Genomic DNA, 18,111 nt, shown 5'->3' on the forward strand with positions numbered 1-18,111 from the left:
AACCCCTGACCTCTGACCCCTGAGAGAGTGCTGGCTCTGGCTGCTTCTGTGTCTTCTGCTGTCTGTTAACGTAACAAAGCAATATTCCAATCACGTAATGGAGCCATTTATGTTTCAGGATATGAACCACCTTAACACCCACTGCATGCGACACTCACCGACTCACAGCCGGTCCTCTACTTCCTGTTTGTAACCGTGTGCGTGTAATAACAGATCTTGATCGGGGCGATCATCGAGAAGAGTCCAGCGGACCTCGACGGACGCTTGCGGCCCGGTGACGAGCTGCTGTTTGTGGACGGGATCCCGGTGGTGGGGAAGCCGCACAGATACGTCATCGACCTGATGCACGGGGCGGCGAGGAATGGCCAGGTGAACCTGGTCATCAGGAGGAGGGTGCAGGCGGCAGGTGAGTGGAGTTTATAGAACATTACAAATGTGTTCCCTTTAATGCTAAACAGGTCCAACCTTTGGGTCCAGCTTCTGAAATGTGAAGATGTGATGCGTTTTTTTCTTTTAACCAATGAGTTATTAGTGAGGCAGTTAGATTTAATAAAACATGCAGGAAGGCAGGATTATTAGAAAACCTTGTGATGAATTTATTAGTTGGATTTTGTAAAACCCCATAGCTTACCGCTAATGCACCTCCATGAACGAGTTATCTGATAGATTTGAAATACTGAGATATATTTATATCCATAAAAGATATGATTTGTGATACTAGTTTTCTCATTGTCAACTAATCCCATTTCTGTGGACTTTTAGAGGACACGGAACAGCTTTGTGATACTGGTTTATAAAGTAAATCTGTCTCATTCTTCCATTCCTCACACTCCCCTCTCTCTCCTCTTCTGTTCACCACTACCGTTCCTTCCTTGTAAATGACTCGGGAAACGGCATTTAATCAGTCAGAAAACTGAAGCACTAATCTCTCTGAGTAATTACACTAAAGCCTCCCCAACATCCACATTAGGGCCCTCTTGTTCTTCCACACACCATTGCTCTCTGATCCTCCTTCAAGTTTCTTTGCATTGCAGCCTAGAGACGGTGGTGGCGTTTCCTCCTGTGAACTTCAGCCTCCACTCTTCTCATTATTACTGCCTCTACACACACACACACACACACACACACACACTCTTCTCACCAATCCACTTCTTCCCACTCTATTCCGCCCTCTCTGTCAATTTCTTCTCACCAAAGGCGACTGTCTGACTCATGCGTGGCCTCTCCTTCGGCCCTTACTTCCCTCCTAATTGTCTGACTCCCACTGGCACTTTGCGAGGTGTCAGACACCCATCCTTCTGCCTGCACCCAGAATCCCGCATTTTAACGCCCTCCGTTCTCTTTATTGACTTCTATCCCCTCATAAAATAACAATTTGTGCACTTGTTGGTGTAAGGAAACTCTGTATGCGTAGCTCTTTACTGTGGCGAATCTCGCTGTGACTTCGTATTCAGGTTACTTAAAGGTGCTATTGATAACTCGCACCCTCCCCTTCCATCAACACAACTGTTGCTTGAAGCGCATGCACCCTCAATGGGTTGCCAGTTCGTTAAACAACCTGCGTTTTCATGGTCGAGTGGAATGACACTCAGACAAACTCAGTCATGTCAAGTGATGAATCATTTGGGTAACTTTGTGCGGTGGTGTTTCAAAATTCATGCAACGCCAAACTCGATTTTCCGTTTTTCCCGTTTTTTCCACACTAACTGGCAACCCCAAAGACTCTTGACCCCTGACTACGAGAGATACCATGTGATCCCTACGTCGTTATTCTATTGGCTCACAAGCCACACGTCACACATCTACACAGACAAACAAATCATTCATTTTGGATGTTTTAAAATGATTAATTCACAATCAAAACATTTTTTTCACGAGAAGTGATACTTTGATTCTGCAGCTCGCTGGATGTATTCTTTTTTTTCAATTATTCGTTTACATAGAAATGTTATCAATATGACCTTTAAGCTACAGATAACATTGTTTAACAGTTTAACTGGAGAAAACCACAGCACTGCTTCTTGGAGGGCTGTGAAAGCATCACAGGGTTTGATTGCTGTGGATGCATGCACACGATAAAAGGTACAAGAAGCTGCCTTCGCTGCGGCTGGATTGACACGCTGCTGCTATTTTAATGATACGTTTTACCACATTGTGACAGGTGCTTCTGCTTCTCTGTTGTGTTTCCGTCGTGTGTTTGCTTCTTGATTCTTCACACGGATGAGATTCCGCTCCAGCGTGTCCAGTTTTACGGGGGAGGAGGAAAAAGTAGACTGTAAAATTAATTGTTTTTGCACATACAGAGTTACGCTTAGATTCTTCCAAAGCAATCATGAATCGCATGGCCAATTTTAGTGAGTGTCGAGAATCTTAAATTGCCTCGATTTCTGAATACGAAGTGATTGACGCGCTGCTTTTGATCTCCTAAAAATGTGGAGATTTAGATTTTTACATTAAAAAAAATCAATCATTTTATAAAATACAACACATTTTTAAAGATCAAAGTAGCAATCTGGAACTTTTTTATTTACATACTGAAATAAATGACTCCCACCTGGTGTCCGTGGTAACATTTCCGGATGCTTCACTACAATGTTTCTCTGTGACACAAATAAACTCTAGATCACTGATTGACATCCTAAGGATATGCTTAAATATCTGTTTGAGACCCAAAGATGTTAAACTATCCAACATTATCAGGGAAAAGTCCAAAATTCTGTCCCGCTCCATTAATCATTTCACAAACCCTCCGATTTGTCTTGTGGCCCGTTGGAGGAGCCCCAACCCCGAGTTTGGGAGCCGCTGGACTAAATAACTGCATGTAAAATTGTTGCCTTATGAATATTTTCACTTTGAATACCTTTTACTATTACTAGTGACACTTTTGACCTTTTACTTCGGCAGCAGCAGAGGAACTAATATCAATGTTTTTGTTATAAATATTTCCTCTGTACCTTCCCCTTGTCTACCTGCACATTAAATTTTATTTGTGAATACCTTTCCACTGCTACCATTGTGTGTCTGCCAACTCAGCTCTCTTCCTCCCCCTGCAGGTGAGTCCTGTCCAGAGAACGGCCGTAGCCCGGGCTCCGTCTCCACCCAACACAGCTCCCCGCGCAGTGACTTCACATACGCCAACAACACCAGCAGTACCCAGGCACCCAACGCCGCCACTTCAGACAGGACGTCGACCCCCAACACGCAACCCAGCGATGTCGTCATCAATCGAAAGGAGAGCGAAGGCTTCGGCTTCGTCATCATCAGCTCGCTCAACAGGCCCGAGGCGGCCCCCACCAACAGTGAGTTGTTTTAGCGGCGCTTTATTATGGAGTTGAGTAGACGCTTCGGCATCATCAGTCATCCTCTTCTCTGCATAACAAGTGCCTCAAGTGTGAAACCTCGTGTGAAAGCTCTCAGACTCTATAAACTACCATCAGGTGCTAACTAGCGTTTTAGTGCCTGTCGGAACCGCTAATAAGGCTTTCATCTGGAATGCTTTCCAAGGGTTCTACCTAGAACCCAACAAAAGGTTTGTGAAAGGATCCACCCAGAACCTTGTTGACATGAGGAGCCGTTTTTTAAATGTTCTTGTAAATCGTTGAACCATAACATCAAAGTTAACATTTAGTGTAATTATGACATTGCATGAAATCAAATCGTCGTTTTATCCTATCCATACAAGCAGCATGCATAGCAACATTTTATATCCCATTTCTCCCAGAAACAGGACATATTTGAGAGCACTTTCATCCACATCGGAGTTAAAATCTTGTTTATCAGCAATGCACTTCAATAACTAAAACTATCATAAATAACAGGCTTCATAACTGCCGGATGAGACGGCAACATTTCCAAAAAACTGCCATTGGTTGAGCTGCCGTGTGCCAATGGTGGTGATGAATGGTGTAATGATTCCACCCAAAACCCATTCTGGAGGCTCCATCCAGATCCGTTGCACCTTCTAGGGTGCTAACTGGAACTGAACCCCTGTTATATTCATCTAGAACCCACCCAGTTTTCCTCACGATGCTCCTTTGGTTCCAAGGCCAATGTGTTGCAGTGGAGCCCACAATCACTGAGCAGCTGGCAGGCTCTGTGGATGAAAAGGGTTGTTATTGGCATCCTTTGTCTTACAAGTAACCCTTGAAAACTCCTTTCTTAAAAAAAGGGCTCTTCAGAAACAAAAGGTTCTGGGTAGAACCTCGCCCTCCAGGGAGAACCCTTATTTCCTACGAGTGCATAGTGAAGATATACCTCAGTGTGAGAGGTCACGGCTCAATAAAAAGTGAAGCACCACTCGTTCTAGCCCCTCAATTATACATGCCCTCCCACGGTACGTCACTCACACACATCTCTGTTCGCTGCCGTGAGCATCAGTGCATCGCCCACACACATTAAAAAAAAAACCTGGATGCCTTACGTAAGCCTGGGGTGAATAGCAAAATGAGAGAGACGGAGACATATCCAGTCAGTCAGTCAGTGAGCAGAGAAAGGCGTAATCCTCCGATCTGCTGCGGAGCGTGTTTTCACCTGCAGCGTGCGTTGTCTTTGAATCTTCCAAACAGCTGTGCCCCACAAAATCGGCCGCATCATCGAGGGCAGCCCGGCGGACCGCTGCGGGAAGCTGAAGGTGGGGGACAGGATCCTGGCGGTGAACAGCCAGTCCATCGTCAACATGCCGCACGCCGACATCGTGAAGCTGATCAAGGACGCGGGCCTCAGCGTCACCCTGAGGATCATACCGCAGGAAGGTGAGCGAGCACGTGGACGCCACGCGGGGGAAGCACCTGAAACCAGGCTTTAGCAGGACGGGGGGATGGATGACAGGCGTGGGTTTTGCTGCGTTAAATCAAAGTTGTAATGAGTTTTGCACAATGCGATTCTGTTTTTAGACGGACTGTCAATCGTGCTGCTCCTCGGGTCTGCGTGTTCTCTCCTCTACCGTTTTGCATTTTGCACGGAGCTGCTGTCGCTTACTGTGGTGACATTTAAACAGAATACACAATGACTCTGCTATTAAGAAATTCTGTTTCTCACTGATCCTTCTTGCATGATGAATAACGGTCACTAAATCACTGGAGCATGCAAGGCTGACTTTATTACCGACGCTGGGGAATGGCTTCCAGTATACATGAAAAGAAGGATAGAACACTTGTTGATAATGATGGTTGGTTCGCCTACTTTCACTTTACCTACTTTTCCCCTGTATGCGTTCCCCTTCCTTGTATAACCTCCTTGTTTTAAAGGTACCCTAGGGGGTTTTGACTATGCAGGCAGTCTGATTTGACAAAGTGACTGACTAGCTGAGACCACAAAGGAGCTTCAATCACAGACTGTTGTAGACTTTGGTTTTGAAGCCTTGTGTTCGGCATTTTGGCCGTCACCATCTTGGGACGCGAGGGGGCGGAGCTAAGTAGGAACGAATGCTGAATAAAACATTTTTAGGCGACCAAGACACAACGATACATAATGTTTGCTGAGGTAGTGAACTATGTGAGAGGTTTGGTCATATTCTCGTAGACGTCTTTAAAATCTGACTTAATTTTGCAACCAGAGGTGTCGCCCCCTGCTGGCCATTAGAAAGAATGCTGGTTGAAGGCACTTTTTTCATCTCTCTGTATGTTCACAGTCTGTCCCCAAGTGGCCATTCATGCAGTTTTAAGGATGAAAAACATCTTTTACTTGTTAAATAAAGCTTGAAAGTGGTGATTTGATTTGTCCCCCCTGCTCTGTCTGCTTTTTTGAAATTCCAGAGATCAGTAATCCCCCATCAGCCCCCGGCTCAGAGAAGCAGAGCCCCATGGCTCAGCAGCACAGCCCAAAAACCCAGCCAAGCGCCGCCGCCGTCGCCACGCAGCCCAGCCCAGCGGTGACGGACGCCAACCCCTCCGTTAGCCAGCCCAGCCCCATGCCTCACCAGAGCCCTGTGACCCAGCTGCCCGCCCCCCCACCTCAGACCTACACCCACGAAAGCAGGTAAGACGTCGTCGATGCGGATCGCAGGTCACGGACCGCGACGAGTTCTTCTCAAAGCGGCGGCAAACAGTTAGAACGAAAGCCGTCTCATCCCCCCCGCCGTGTAACAGTGTCAAATTTGCGGCTACTTGATTTTCTGATGCAGCGAAGCATTTTTTGGACAAGCTCTATATCTGTCTCAGGGGGAGGCAGTGCTCCTCTGGGAGTACAGGTATGAGTGAAGCAGATACCTTCATCCCCTCATCCTCATTCTCTCTACCTTTCTTTCATTTGCTATTCTCTTCATCTGTTTTTCCTCTCTTTCTCTCTTTTTCTGTCTCACTATCGCGTCCCTCTCCTCCGCTTGTTGTATAACATCACTTAACTTCTTATGGACTGCTAAATTATTCACATGAATCGCGTCTTCATAGAGCTCTCCTGAATATTTTACAAAGAACTACATGGGTCCAAAATCTACAGTGTCATTGCATTTCCCCTCTGCTTCCCACAGAGCTCGGCGTCGGCGGCCTCAGATAACTTGTGTTTATTATAAACATTTCATGTGACGTGTGAGGAAAACAGTTTAATTTCCTCACTTAAGTCTTGTTTAATGGCTGTCAGTGCAAACCACAACAAGCAGCCTCCGTCGGCGCTGGTCGAGCCGGCAGTTTGTCAGAAGGCATTGTCTTCACCGCGGCGGAACGCAACACAAGTGCTGTAGCGTATGCAGAGGCGGCGATGGCGGCGGGAGAAATCCTCCGGGAAGTCCTTCCTTCATCCTGATTGGTCTGTTAGTTACAGGTCAGAGGTGAAGGCGAGGCAAGATGTGAAACCCGACATCAGACAGCCACCGTTCACGGATTACCGGCAGCCGCCGGTGGATTACCGACACCCTCCCGTGGCCGACTACAGACAGCCACCCACGTTGGACTACAGACACCCGCCGCTGCTGGACTACAGACTGGCTGCCGACACCAGGCAGTTCGCCGTGCCGGACTACAGAATGCCACCAGTGCAAGTGAGGATTTTATGATAGATCGCACTGAAACAGACAAAATCAAAGCGTTGCATCCTGATAAACACACAGCATCTGTCAGCAGGCCTAAATAAAGATATATAAAAAAACTAAAATAGAAATGTTTTTAAAGAGCGGGAGAAGAAAAGAGAAGCTTGATCCTGCTTCATGTGTACAAATTGATTTCATTCATTAGTGCAGAAACATTGACAGTCTCTACAAAGAGCAATTATTTTAACACGACACTTTATGTTCTTTTTAATTAAAAACACTCTTCCTTCCAGGCTTCAGCTTCAAAACACTTATTTTCATAAACAATAAACGTGCTTTTTTTTAAAGTATTTTCATTGTGATTTGCATGACATCCTTCTAAAATACATTTTCATAATGTTTAATAAACATTTTAAATTGAGTGATAATCAAGGAGTCAACGCCAGTGTCGCTCTGTGCCTGCTGGATGTGTTCATAAGCAACAGCTTCCAATTTAACCACTTTTGTGTTCTTACAGTATATTTTATTACCTCAAATTAGGCTACATTAACTTCTACAGCTCATATACAGTCATTCACATCGACATTAACATCCCCGGCCGACAGGAAGTCAGGAAAAGAAACTTTCGGGTGAAATAATAAACTGTAACGCTGCATTTTTAGAAAATGCAGCATGAGTTGATTTTCCCCTTTGATGTCGTTTGTAGAACAGCTGACACAAACGTCTGGTTACTTTAAAGAAAAGATTCTAAATGTTGTTTACCTTTTATACTTTTTATCTAATAAGGTATTGTTTGCTGTGGATCTATATCTAATATAAGGCGGGCTGTGTTTTGTCGACCTTGCATTCGCTCCATTCTTCTTCACTTCTTTCCCTCCTGAGACTGTTTTGCGCTGTAATGGCCCACTTTCTCCTCCGATAACATCGACTCTAATCACATCTGATCTCTGCTTGTCTCAGCTTTCGCAGGACTTCGACTTCTTCACGGTGGAGCTGGAGAAAAGTGTGAAAGGCTTCGGGTTTAGCATCCGCGGCGGGCGGGAGTACAAGATGGACCTGTTTGTCCTCCGGCTGGCAGAGGACGGACCGGCCATCCGCAACGGGAGGATGAGGGTAGGTCGGCTGACGTCATTTCCTTCTAGGGAGCCGCTACACCCCGTTTAAAGATTAAGCTGCTTTCTATCTTCTTGGATTACATGGCAGGAGCTCACTGGAATTGTCTGATGTTATCGAAGCTGCAACAGCAACTTTTTCAGACCCGATTAAGAAGTAATCTGTCAAAATAAGGCAGAGATGGTCCTTCTCGTTTCGTAGCTGAGAGGTTTTTTTTTTAGGTTTATCTCTTCTCATGTTCCTAACACACATCTCTCCTTTGCATTTAGTAACAGATAATATTCAGAAAGATAAAGATAGATAAAAGCCCAAAAGTGGGCCAACTTAAATTATGCTCTGCTGTAGTTGCTACTGTATTATTGGGTCAAAGAAGGTGCACACATATTATCAGATTTGATAAAAATGTAATAAAAAATACTATGGAACTTGAACCATAGCCTCGGACACTGCTATTTAAATCCCCTCCCTCATTTGTTCCATGTGCGTTGCTGCTAGCAACATGCCTTTCACCTTCCACTCCTTTGATGCTGCAACATCTCGCTTTCTCCTCCTTTTCATTTCTTTCATGTTCTCTTCAGGTCTGGAGCCGATAGCACCGGTCTGCTTTACAGTCTTTATACATAATGAAACTGCCAAACAGAATGTGTGCAAAAATGGGCCCCGAGGGAGATATCACGTCCGCTCCTCATCAGTCAATGGGAGTGCAGTGGGCTTAGATGCAGGAGGAGGAGGAGGAGGAAATCGCATGTTGAGTTCCACTTAAATTCAGCGTATAAGCTGATGGGAAGTCTGATCGGCGGTGGAAGAAATATTTTTACTAAAAACACCAATCTGATCATATAAAAAGGTTCTCTTGCAAGTAAAAGTCCAAATCGGAGGGTGCCCCTCCCTGTCCAAGCGTGTCAGAGACTCTCCGGTGGCCTTCAGATGAGGAGTTGGCTCACAAGAGGGGATGTGAACGTGTTTGGGTTTTATTTTGGAGGGATCACTCTCAATGAGCAGCTTTATATTTTAAAAAAAAAGACTCAAAATCAATGCAGCAGAGTCAGAGATATAATCTTTTTTTATTTTTGTTATATTTTTCACTCGAGGCATGTTTTCTTAGCTCATTTTTTCTTGTCTGAAATGTAAATTGGTAACTACAGCTGCCAGATGAACTCAGTGGAGTAGAAAGTACGTTTCCCCCCGAAATGGAGTGGAGAAGAAGTATATACTGTAGTAGCATAAAGTACCCAAGTACCACTAAAGTTACTTCCCTCCACTGTGTCCGATTTGTCTCGGATGAACGTCTGAACAGCAGCACGGCTGGCGGGATATTGAAATCAACGCGACGCTGTGCCGTTGAATGGATTTCAGAGAAGGCGGTGCGGAGGCCACTTTGATCCGTCGTCCGGACGAGCCTCCAATCCAAACCGCCAAACGCAAGAGAGGAAACAGTCTGCCTTGAACTTTGAATAAATGTGAGAAATTGGTTGAAAAGCATTCGACGCGCCTGTCACCTTGGATTCGAGAGGTGCTTTGACGCGTTCTAAGGTGCGGAAACCAAGCGCTCTCGCAGTGTGACTCCCTGCAGCCTCTTTGACATTTTGAGTTTAATCCAAGTCGTTCCTCAACAGGCACTTTGTCACGTCTCCGAGGAGGGGAGAAAAAAAAGGGATCTACTTTGATCCTGCTAGTCCCAAACTAATCAGTACGGAGCACTAACAAACTCTAACAAGCTTTCTGGTTCCAAGTGGCGGTGAGGAAGCTTTTAAGAAAATTGTATGAAGTGATTAGTTATTAGGGATAATCAGTCAGGACATTTAATTACCTCTCCAACATTTAAACCGTCGAGACTCCGTCGTGCATCGGCTGCCTTCGGAGCTTCGTCTCCACCTCGGTCTCCGTGAGCTTGGCCGGCGTCCATTCAACGTGAGTGCCCTCTTTATCATAGATGAACATGGAGATCACTCTCCTCTGCTGTTAGGAGCCGAGGAATAATGATTGAGTCGTCCAGCCTTCCACCTCTCTTCAGACCTCAGCAATGACACCTAATGACTCCCCCCCCCCTCTCTTGACTCCAGCTCGCTCCTGACTTTCAAATTACCCCTGCCATTACCAGAGGACTTCTCCATTTGTTAGAGTAATTGGCCGGCGTGTTTCATCCTGTTCCCCCGCCAGTCCTCCCCCATTCGTCAACCCGGGGAGCCGTCCTCTGAAGGGCCGAGGAGCGAGAGTCTGGAAGGCGGGATGGGATTGCCGGATGTGGTCACATAAAGGAGAGATGGTCCAGTTAATATTTACATTAGCCGTTAACTGCGGCGGCTGCGGTGGTTTTAAATGGGCAGGTTATCGCTATTCATCACGTTTGTCCGACGGCGTCCTGAGAAGAGGGGTCCGCCATCATTCCATCAAAACGTCATGTGGAAATTAATTAGATCTGACACCGGTTCATGGCTGGCAATGTTGATTAACACTTACAGAAGGTCACGGGGAAAGCCGGTGAATTATAGATCCACAGCGATCTTTATAAATCACTGTCGTCCATTATAAAAGAAGCTTATTTATATTCCATTCATATTACTAGTGTGGACATTCGCAAACCTGCTGCATCATAATTGACTTGAATTATCAGTTGATCCTTAAATGCTGTTGATTCATTGATTTCTTATGTACAAAAAAAACTAACTCACATTTTGTTTTCCATTATGCTCCACATGTGAAATGTTGCAGGACACGTTCTCCCTTTCAATAACTGGTCAAAGAGCTGTAACGATGCTCTAAGCTTAGGTCCTGATCCAGTGCTTCCTGTCTGCTTGGCTGTTCTGAAGTCAGAAAGTGTTCATCAAGGACTAAATACAGTTTCCTAAAAGTTTTGGCAGCTAAAATATGCCTTTCTTCTTTCGAGACCTTGAATGAGGACGCTCCTTTCCATGTATTTGAGTTTTTATTTGAACTTTTAAAGACTAAAATCCAACCTAAGCCCACGTCCGTCTGCACGTTTTCTCTCAGACACACATTCACGGCTTCTTTTATCTTTTGCCACCCACTTCCTGACGCCCAGGTCGGGGACCAAATCATCGAGATCAATGGCGAGAGCACCCGGGACATGACCCACGCAAGGGCCATCGAGCTGATCAAGTCGGGGGGCCGGCGCGTCCGTCTTCTCCTGAAGAGGGGTACGGGGCAGGTTCCAGAGTACGGTAAATATCCAAACTGGAATCCACGTCAGCTGTCTTTGTCTCCGGGATCATTTCTTACCTCTCTTTTAACTCATAGACTGTACTTCCTTCACTGTCTTAATATCATATTTAACTCTTGATGACGTTTTCTAGCATGCGTCACATTAAGTCTCCTGTCATGATATACTCGCTGTATTGTGTATTTGCTGTTTCAACATAATAACTATCTGTCTCTTCTATCTTGACTAACATTAGTTTATCTTCTGTCCATTTCAGTGACCTATCACTAATTGATTGGTCTAGGTTGTTACTTCCCCTTCTATAGGAATGGTATCTTCCAGTCTCTCCATGTGCATGAAAAGTGACAAGCATGGCTCTCCCTATTTCTTCCTAATGGGCCACTCTAAAGACACGGTTTGTGACCATACGAATGTTTCTCTCTTCACGTAACCCGGGCTTTTCTGTGCTGTGCTCGTGTGTGTGTTGTTTTGTTGAACCCCGCCTGCTGCACTCAGCCCTTCCATATCTTGTTTTATAACCATCGGATACAGTTGAAGGCATGATCAACAGATTCAAGCTGCAGGAGGTTGCAGAATTAGTGAACATGACTCTCCTCCTGACTAACAGATAAATCACCAGGTACCAACAGGCCCCAAGAATACAGCAACACGAGTATTTACCCGCTGAAATCTCTGCACAGCATGAACCGGAGGGGACATTTATTTCCGTGACACGCTCGCTTTTTTCCGCATCCTCCCACTAGAGAGAGAGGAACAGCGCGTCACTGAAGTGATACACATTCATCAGCGTTTGGCCTTGGTGGTCACCTTCCAGAGATGGTGTTTCCTGGTATTCCAGGGATTTAATGTCTCTGTGTGGAGATCTTTGCCTCGAGGTGGTTCAACACTGTAGAAAGATGCACACCTCCATCATTACAGATTCTCTGCCCCTGCTGCCTCAAAGCAGAAGCAGCTTTTTAACCAACCAAGCGCTTGATTCGTCGCTCATAGTCCACAGGTGCTTTATTTGCAGCCTGGAAAGTTATGCAAATGGTGATTAATCTGGCTATTTCAATCATTAGCATAATAGTGTTCAAAAGGATTCAGCGGAATACAAAACGAAGACCAAAGATTTAAGAATAGACGTGTCATGTTTCTACAAAAAGGTGGTCGTGGGCATGTGCATGGATATTATTGTGTGCCTGTCTATGTGCAGCCTTGTGTTTGTCTTTGTGCCTTTTATCTAAGGGTTAGACGGGCAGCCATGTTTATCAAAGCAAACAGACAGAATGACATCCCATAATAAACTACACGTATGATCAGAGGAAAAGCCAGTCAGGCACCGGGATTAAGAAATAGAACTTTCCCTGCGATTTGTTTTTCTATAAAAATCTGTTTGATTTTTCGGTTGCTAAGAACATTGGAGATATAATTACCTTTAGTCACTTTCATCTTCGCTTCGACCTTCTCTTCCAGGGAAACGCCTACTCCTTGCCCCCAATTTCTCAGGCAAACTTTCCATTAAAAACTGTAGTTCCTCTCAAGCCCAAACCCAGATTTCATAAATAATATCACTTGTGTGATATTCCAGACTTGACAACTCTTCTTTCAAAGGCACAGAAGACGTTGTGTAACTATTTTCGCATCCTTGAGATCTTTCCATAAATGGACAATCAGTGAAGTCCCCCTTTAACATGTGAAATCAACAGCTATAGTCTTCAAATGCACAAAACAGAAACAAAAAGAAACCCCTCCCCGTAGCGTCCCCTTCCATCACCAGACAGCCGACAGATGAAGTTAGCCACGGTGTGATAAACCAGGAGGAGCATTTAGAGGCTAAAGAGACGGATGATTCCCTCGGGAGTCGGTAAATATTGGAATATCGGAGTGAATAAACAGAGTGAATATTGGATTCACATTCATCAGGTGGACACAAACATGACTCCAAATGAATGCTAATGCGGCGCCGTGTCTCCGGGAAGTGTATTTACAAAGCGGTTTAACTTTTCACATCCCCCCCCCCCCGCATTAACTTCCAAGGTGATGATGTATCGGCACAGCTGGGTCCCGCTGCACCCAAGTGGCTTATTGCGTATTGCAGGTTTGCAGCACCGGCCCCATTCATGAATGTTTCCCTCATATCTCTATATATATGTATATAGAACACATTTACATAAAGGCAGTAACACAGTGTGATGATCAGAGGTACACACACATGTAGGGCCCTCTATCTGCTGTCTATCCACCAGACTGTAGGTAGAAATGAGCAGGTACTCTTCCTCTTAGTCCTGGATCTAATCTGCTCCAGCGCTGAGTGCAGCTTCCCTTATAATTGGGTCTCGTGGCGCCGGTGTAGCTCGCCTAGCCTCTGCCCCCGTCCTCGTCCGCTGAAAGTGACTGATGGCCGAGGGCCCGGGACCCATCGGTGCAGAAACCGAACTAACAGGCCGTGAGAGCGGAGAGTTGTGGCGGAGCCCGCCGTAGATTCACTGCGGCCGCACGCCGACTTCTCTGGGTTTTAAAAAAAAAAAGAGGGAGAGAGAGAGACGCTTTGCCCCCGAGGTTTCCATTCCCGCTAAAGCACCACCCTATTGGGCACATCATCCATTTCATTAAACCTGTTTTCGATTTTCCGCCAAGCTTTTAGATTGGCCGGGGCTTTAAAGAGAGCTATGGGAGGCAGATTGATGTTGTCTAAAAGGAGTGTTGCCCCGTGACACGTCGGGAAGTGGGTTGTCGTGCTGCTCTCATATTTGCTTTAATGCTTTCAGCTCGTAAGGCGGGAATGATCGCTGCGTTGTCGTGTTTTGTTTAGAATTAGTGTTTGGTTTGCAGTGGCATGCATGCAAGCGTCTGAGCAGCAGTGTGTGTGTGTGTGTGTGTGTGTGTGTGTGTGTGTGTGTGTGTGTGTGTGTGTGTGTGTGTGTGTGTGTGTGTGTGTGTGTGTGTGTGTGTGTGTGTGTGTGTGTGTGTGTGTGTGTGTGTGTGTGTGTGTGTGTGTGTCACATTACTGACCGTGTGTGTGTGTGTTCCAGATAATGCCGCCCCATGGGATGCTCGCCCTTCAGCCTCCCCAAGCCTGTCGGAAGTAGCCCCTCCCATCGACAGCCTTTCCATGACATCGCCTTCATCTCATCTGGCCCCGGCCCCCGACCCACCGTACCTGCCGCCTCTGGACGTCCCCCGAGACGCGGCGGCGCGAGACAGCCGGACGGAGCGTTCGAAGAGCCCCCAGAAGGCCGAGCTGCTGAATCCAGATCCGGTCATCCAGGGGAGGAGAGCGGCGTCGGCCGGCGGGAGCTGCAGAGCCAAGAAGGAGGGTGGCAGGTCCACCCACATGGGGCACAGGGTCCAGCCTACTACTGAGGGGGAAGTGGGCAAGGAGGGGCCGAGCGGGGAGCCCAAACCCGCCAGGAGCACCAGAGGGAGGTCCAAGGATAGAAACACAGGGGACAACAAAGAATGCAGCGACTCTCCCGGCGGCTCCAAGCTCCCGCACACGAACGGGAACAGCGTCACAGATGTGGAATGTTACGGTGGCGGGCAGCACGCAGACTCGGAGCTGAGCAAGACCAGGCCCAGGGACCTGGACAGCGGCCTGGGAGAGAGCCGGCCCAGCCTGCCCACCAAGAGCAGCGGCGGCGCAGCAGGGAGAAAGGCCACGGTCTCTCCCGGGCCCTGGAAGATCCCCGGATCAGACAAGCTGCCCAGCACGCTGCGCACCGGCACGTCCACGCTGAGCAGATAACACCGCGGCTCCAGCAGAACACGATGGCCACACTCATCGGATCTAAACTACACCCCCCCAACCCCACCCCCATCTGGATGAAACCACCACACCTTCCTGTGCCCCTTCACCCCCCCCTCCCCTGCATCACATTCTCCCATAGACCACCGATTCAAAACCAAGGGGGGCTGAGTGATCTGGACCACGTGTTTTTAGAGTTTTATTTATGATATTGTACTCTAAATTATTTTGAGAAATATTTTACACCCACCACCTTAAGAACTGGAAAATCATCCACTTTAAAGAAAAAGAAAAGGAAAGGAAGAGCAAGTAGAATGTGTTTGTGGGGCGGAGAATCATTTTGGGGGAAACTTGACTCTACTTTGAGTTCTGCCCGAAGGAACCGGGAGACAAGAATGCAAATGCAAACACCTGACGGGGAAGCAAACTGTCGGATGTGTTTGGACATTTCTCTCCTCGCAGTGGAGTCCGTTTTTATGAAGTGGAATGTTAAAGTGAACGTTTGCCTGTTTTTGACGAGAGCGAATGGAACAAAGAGTGACAGCAGAGATGAAATCTACTCATCGACAGAACTTTGCCTTAACGGAGACTGTATGGGCCTGAATCTATCTTGAATAATCTATCAGATGATTATAGACATAGATATATTATAATGAATATGAATATGTGGGATCATTTTTGTAAATAAGATCATCTTTAAAGTGAACAGAACCTTAGTTGAGCCGGATGGAAGTCCGAGTCTGCGCGTGGACCGGAGCTTCTCCCTCCTCTGTGCTCCCGTTCGGCTCTGTGATTGCGGTTCGGGGGTCTCGGCGGGGGCCCCGCTGCACTTGACTCCACAATCTATTTGCGCTCGAACCATCCCGAGTTCAGCGGGGGTGTCACGTCAACCCATTTTTTTATTTTTTTTTTGCTCATTCCTGTGCTTAAAGAACAAAGCGACGGCGGTGTCCAGCCGGACGCTGAGAGAAGGCGCTCACGTGATACCGACCAAGGGGCAGAGTGCCTTAGACTGACTGAGAGGTTGGCTTTTAAGTCAAAGGTTCAACTCCAAACCACTTAAGAGGGTTCGAAAACAGGCTGCTATACAACTCGACTTTACAGATATAAATAATAAACTGTATTTTTTCAGATGCGAGTGCGATACGGTGAAATATATCATTTATTTAACAAGCTTATGTGTGAGAATAAGTCCACTGTCGGAGGTAGTGAGGGTCCTTATTTGTGCAAGTGGTTCATTTTAGTCTAGTTTTCATCGCTGAGTTCTTAATGAGCTCTGACACTAGTAATTCCCATGAAGGATCTCCCGTAAGAGATATTCAAATTCACCCAAAAAGTCCAAAGCAAACCGAACGACTCAAATGTAATATCGAGGCATCAAAGAATCAACCCCCACTTGTCAAAAATCCTGCTCTTCTATCAAACTGACGTGAGGAAATCCTTGGACTCTAATTGAAGGTGTGTTACAGCATAAATGCAAAGGTGTACATGTTTCTACAATCCGACTATTGACACTTCTCTAAGCCCTGCGGCCCCTTAGTTACCGTTGCTATGCTTGGCGCGGCACGTGTGCAGATTTCCAACTCAAACAGTGTTGACTTTGAACATTAAAAGGAGAAAAGTGTTCAGGATGAGGACTAAGCGATGCTGGCAAACATGGCGTCTCTCCGGTGCAGCGCAGAGCTGCGAACGTTAACCAGGAAGGGAAATGCTGCCATGGTTGATTCGCTTACTACTTTAGTAGCACCTACATGCAGAATGCGTCAACGTGTGGAGGAAACCAAAGCTCGACAGGGTCTGCAGTGCCTCGTTAAAGTTGCTTAACGCTGTGATTGCTCAATTTCGAGATCAACAGATCTTTTCACAGCATCCGTGCCCTCTTGTCTGTGCAGATGTGAATTCTGAGTGGCAATTTTTTTCCTCTGAATGAGTTGGCATTAACGGGGAGGGGGGAAAAAAAATCATAATACCAGAACAAGAGTTTCCTCCTCTTCCTCTGCTGAGGGGAAGAGGAAACAGCACTTAAAGAATGAAAGAGCAAAGGGAGACAAGTCATTAGGTTTGCCATTGTGATCCGTAATTACACAAGGAATAAGCGGACTGACTTTAAAGCACAATCTCTCACTGACGGTTTGGGGAATTATTATGTCGGAGGAAATCATCAGCCGACACAAGCGGCTCAGACCTTCAATCACTTGTAGATGGTGTTGAGGGGCAACACCCCCCTCCAAAAAAAAAAAAATCCTACATTTTACATCCGTCAGACTAAATGCTGCCTACATACATCATGACTTATTCTTTCTTTCCCGTCTTGAAGCAGAAACGAAAACAAACGTGCGTACTTTTGCTCGACCTTTGCACAACTCACTGCTTCTCACATCTGAGCCGTCTCCATGACCCAAACTGTAAAGTAGTTTCCTACAGAGAGCAAAAATAACAACAACAACATCTAGAGGTGTAAAAACAAAAGAAGAAAAAAGAAAAAGAAATGTGCGTGTTGAAATAACAGCACTCGTACACCTGGAGCTCCCACCCAAGCGGCTCAGTATCACTGTGTAGTGTTATAGCAGCGTATAGACCCTGAACAAATATCTCTATAAATATGACTCCGTGTACTATTGATGGTCACAAAGACTGTAAGTGGAGCAACTATTTTTATGAAATGCAACACTATGGATATATTAACTTTTGCAAAAATCTTGTTTACCTGTATGATATTCTGAAATGCTGTCAAAATAAAAGAAAAATCTTGACACGACATGGCCGATTCATTGAGGAGCTGCCGCTGTGTGTGATTCATTGTGGCTGTCTGTTTTTATTAGAGCCATAACATGAGGGAGTTAAACTGCCCTCATCAGCACTTAAGCTGTATATCTCTATAGATACACTCCTTATAAGAGACCATAATGCCGTTGTAAACTAGACGAAAAGACATTATACTACCACTAAGTGGTACTCAGGAGGATCTGAACTTCAGTGGAGTGCCACTTTAACTCAAGGTCTACTTTCTAGATCTCTCTTAGATGAATCTCATGGCCTTCACCGGCTGATGTGGTTTTACTCTGTTCTCAAATACTTTATTAAAAACGGTCATATTATATGATTACCAAGTATTGTGAAAAAACAACT

The 18,111-nt window shown here is 46.0% G+C and overlaps 2 protein-coding genes across 12 annotated transcripts in view; one reads left to right on the top strand and one right to left on the bottom strand.

Annotated features, from left to right (window-relative positions):
- Nucleotides 1-17,740, top strand: part of magi2a (membrane associated guanylate kinase, WW and PDZ domain containing 2a) — a 180,908-nt gene extending 163,168 nt beyond the window's left edge. For 5 of the 11 annotated variants that reach the window (XM_084039017.1, XM_084039021.1, XM_084039022.1 and 2 more), the window contains 8 exons: nt 214-406; nt 3,054-3,299; nt 4,566-4,751; nt 5,754-5,976; nt 6,751-6,973; nt 7,922-8,074; nt 11,118-11,256; nt 14,270-17,740. In XM_084039017.1, the coding sequence (XP_083895143.1) occupies nt 214-406; nt 3,054-3,299; nt 4,566-4,751; nt 5,754-5,976; nt 6,751-6,973; nt 7,922-8,074; nt 11,118-11,256; nt 14,270-14,982 (2,076 nt within the window). In that variant the 3' untranslated portion in view covers nt 14,983-17,740. Of the gene's footprint in view, nt 1-213; nt 407-3,053; nt 3,300-4,565; nt 4,752-5,753; nt 5,977-6,750; nt 6,974-7,921; nt 8,075-11,117; nt 11,257-11,511; nt 11,650-14,269 lie in introns of those variants that run through there. The other 6 variants (XM_084039019.1, XM_084039018.1, XM_084039020.1 and 3 more) reach the window with 4 other exon arrangements.
- Nucleotides 1-18,111, bottom strand: part of lhfpl3 (LHFPL tetraspan subfamily member 3) — a 244,381-nt gene that overhangs the window by 85,127 nt on the left and 141,143 nt on the right. The gene's annotated exons all lie outside the window — the stretch shown is intronic.

The sequence above is a fragment of the Eutrigla gurnardus genome, assembly GCF_963514095.1.
Source record: "Eutrigla gurnardus genome assembly, chromosome: 21".
Taxonomy (NCBI): domain Eukaryota; kingdom Metazoa; phylum Chordata; class Actinopteri; order Perciformes; family Triglidae; genus Eutrigla; species Eutrigla gurnardus.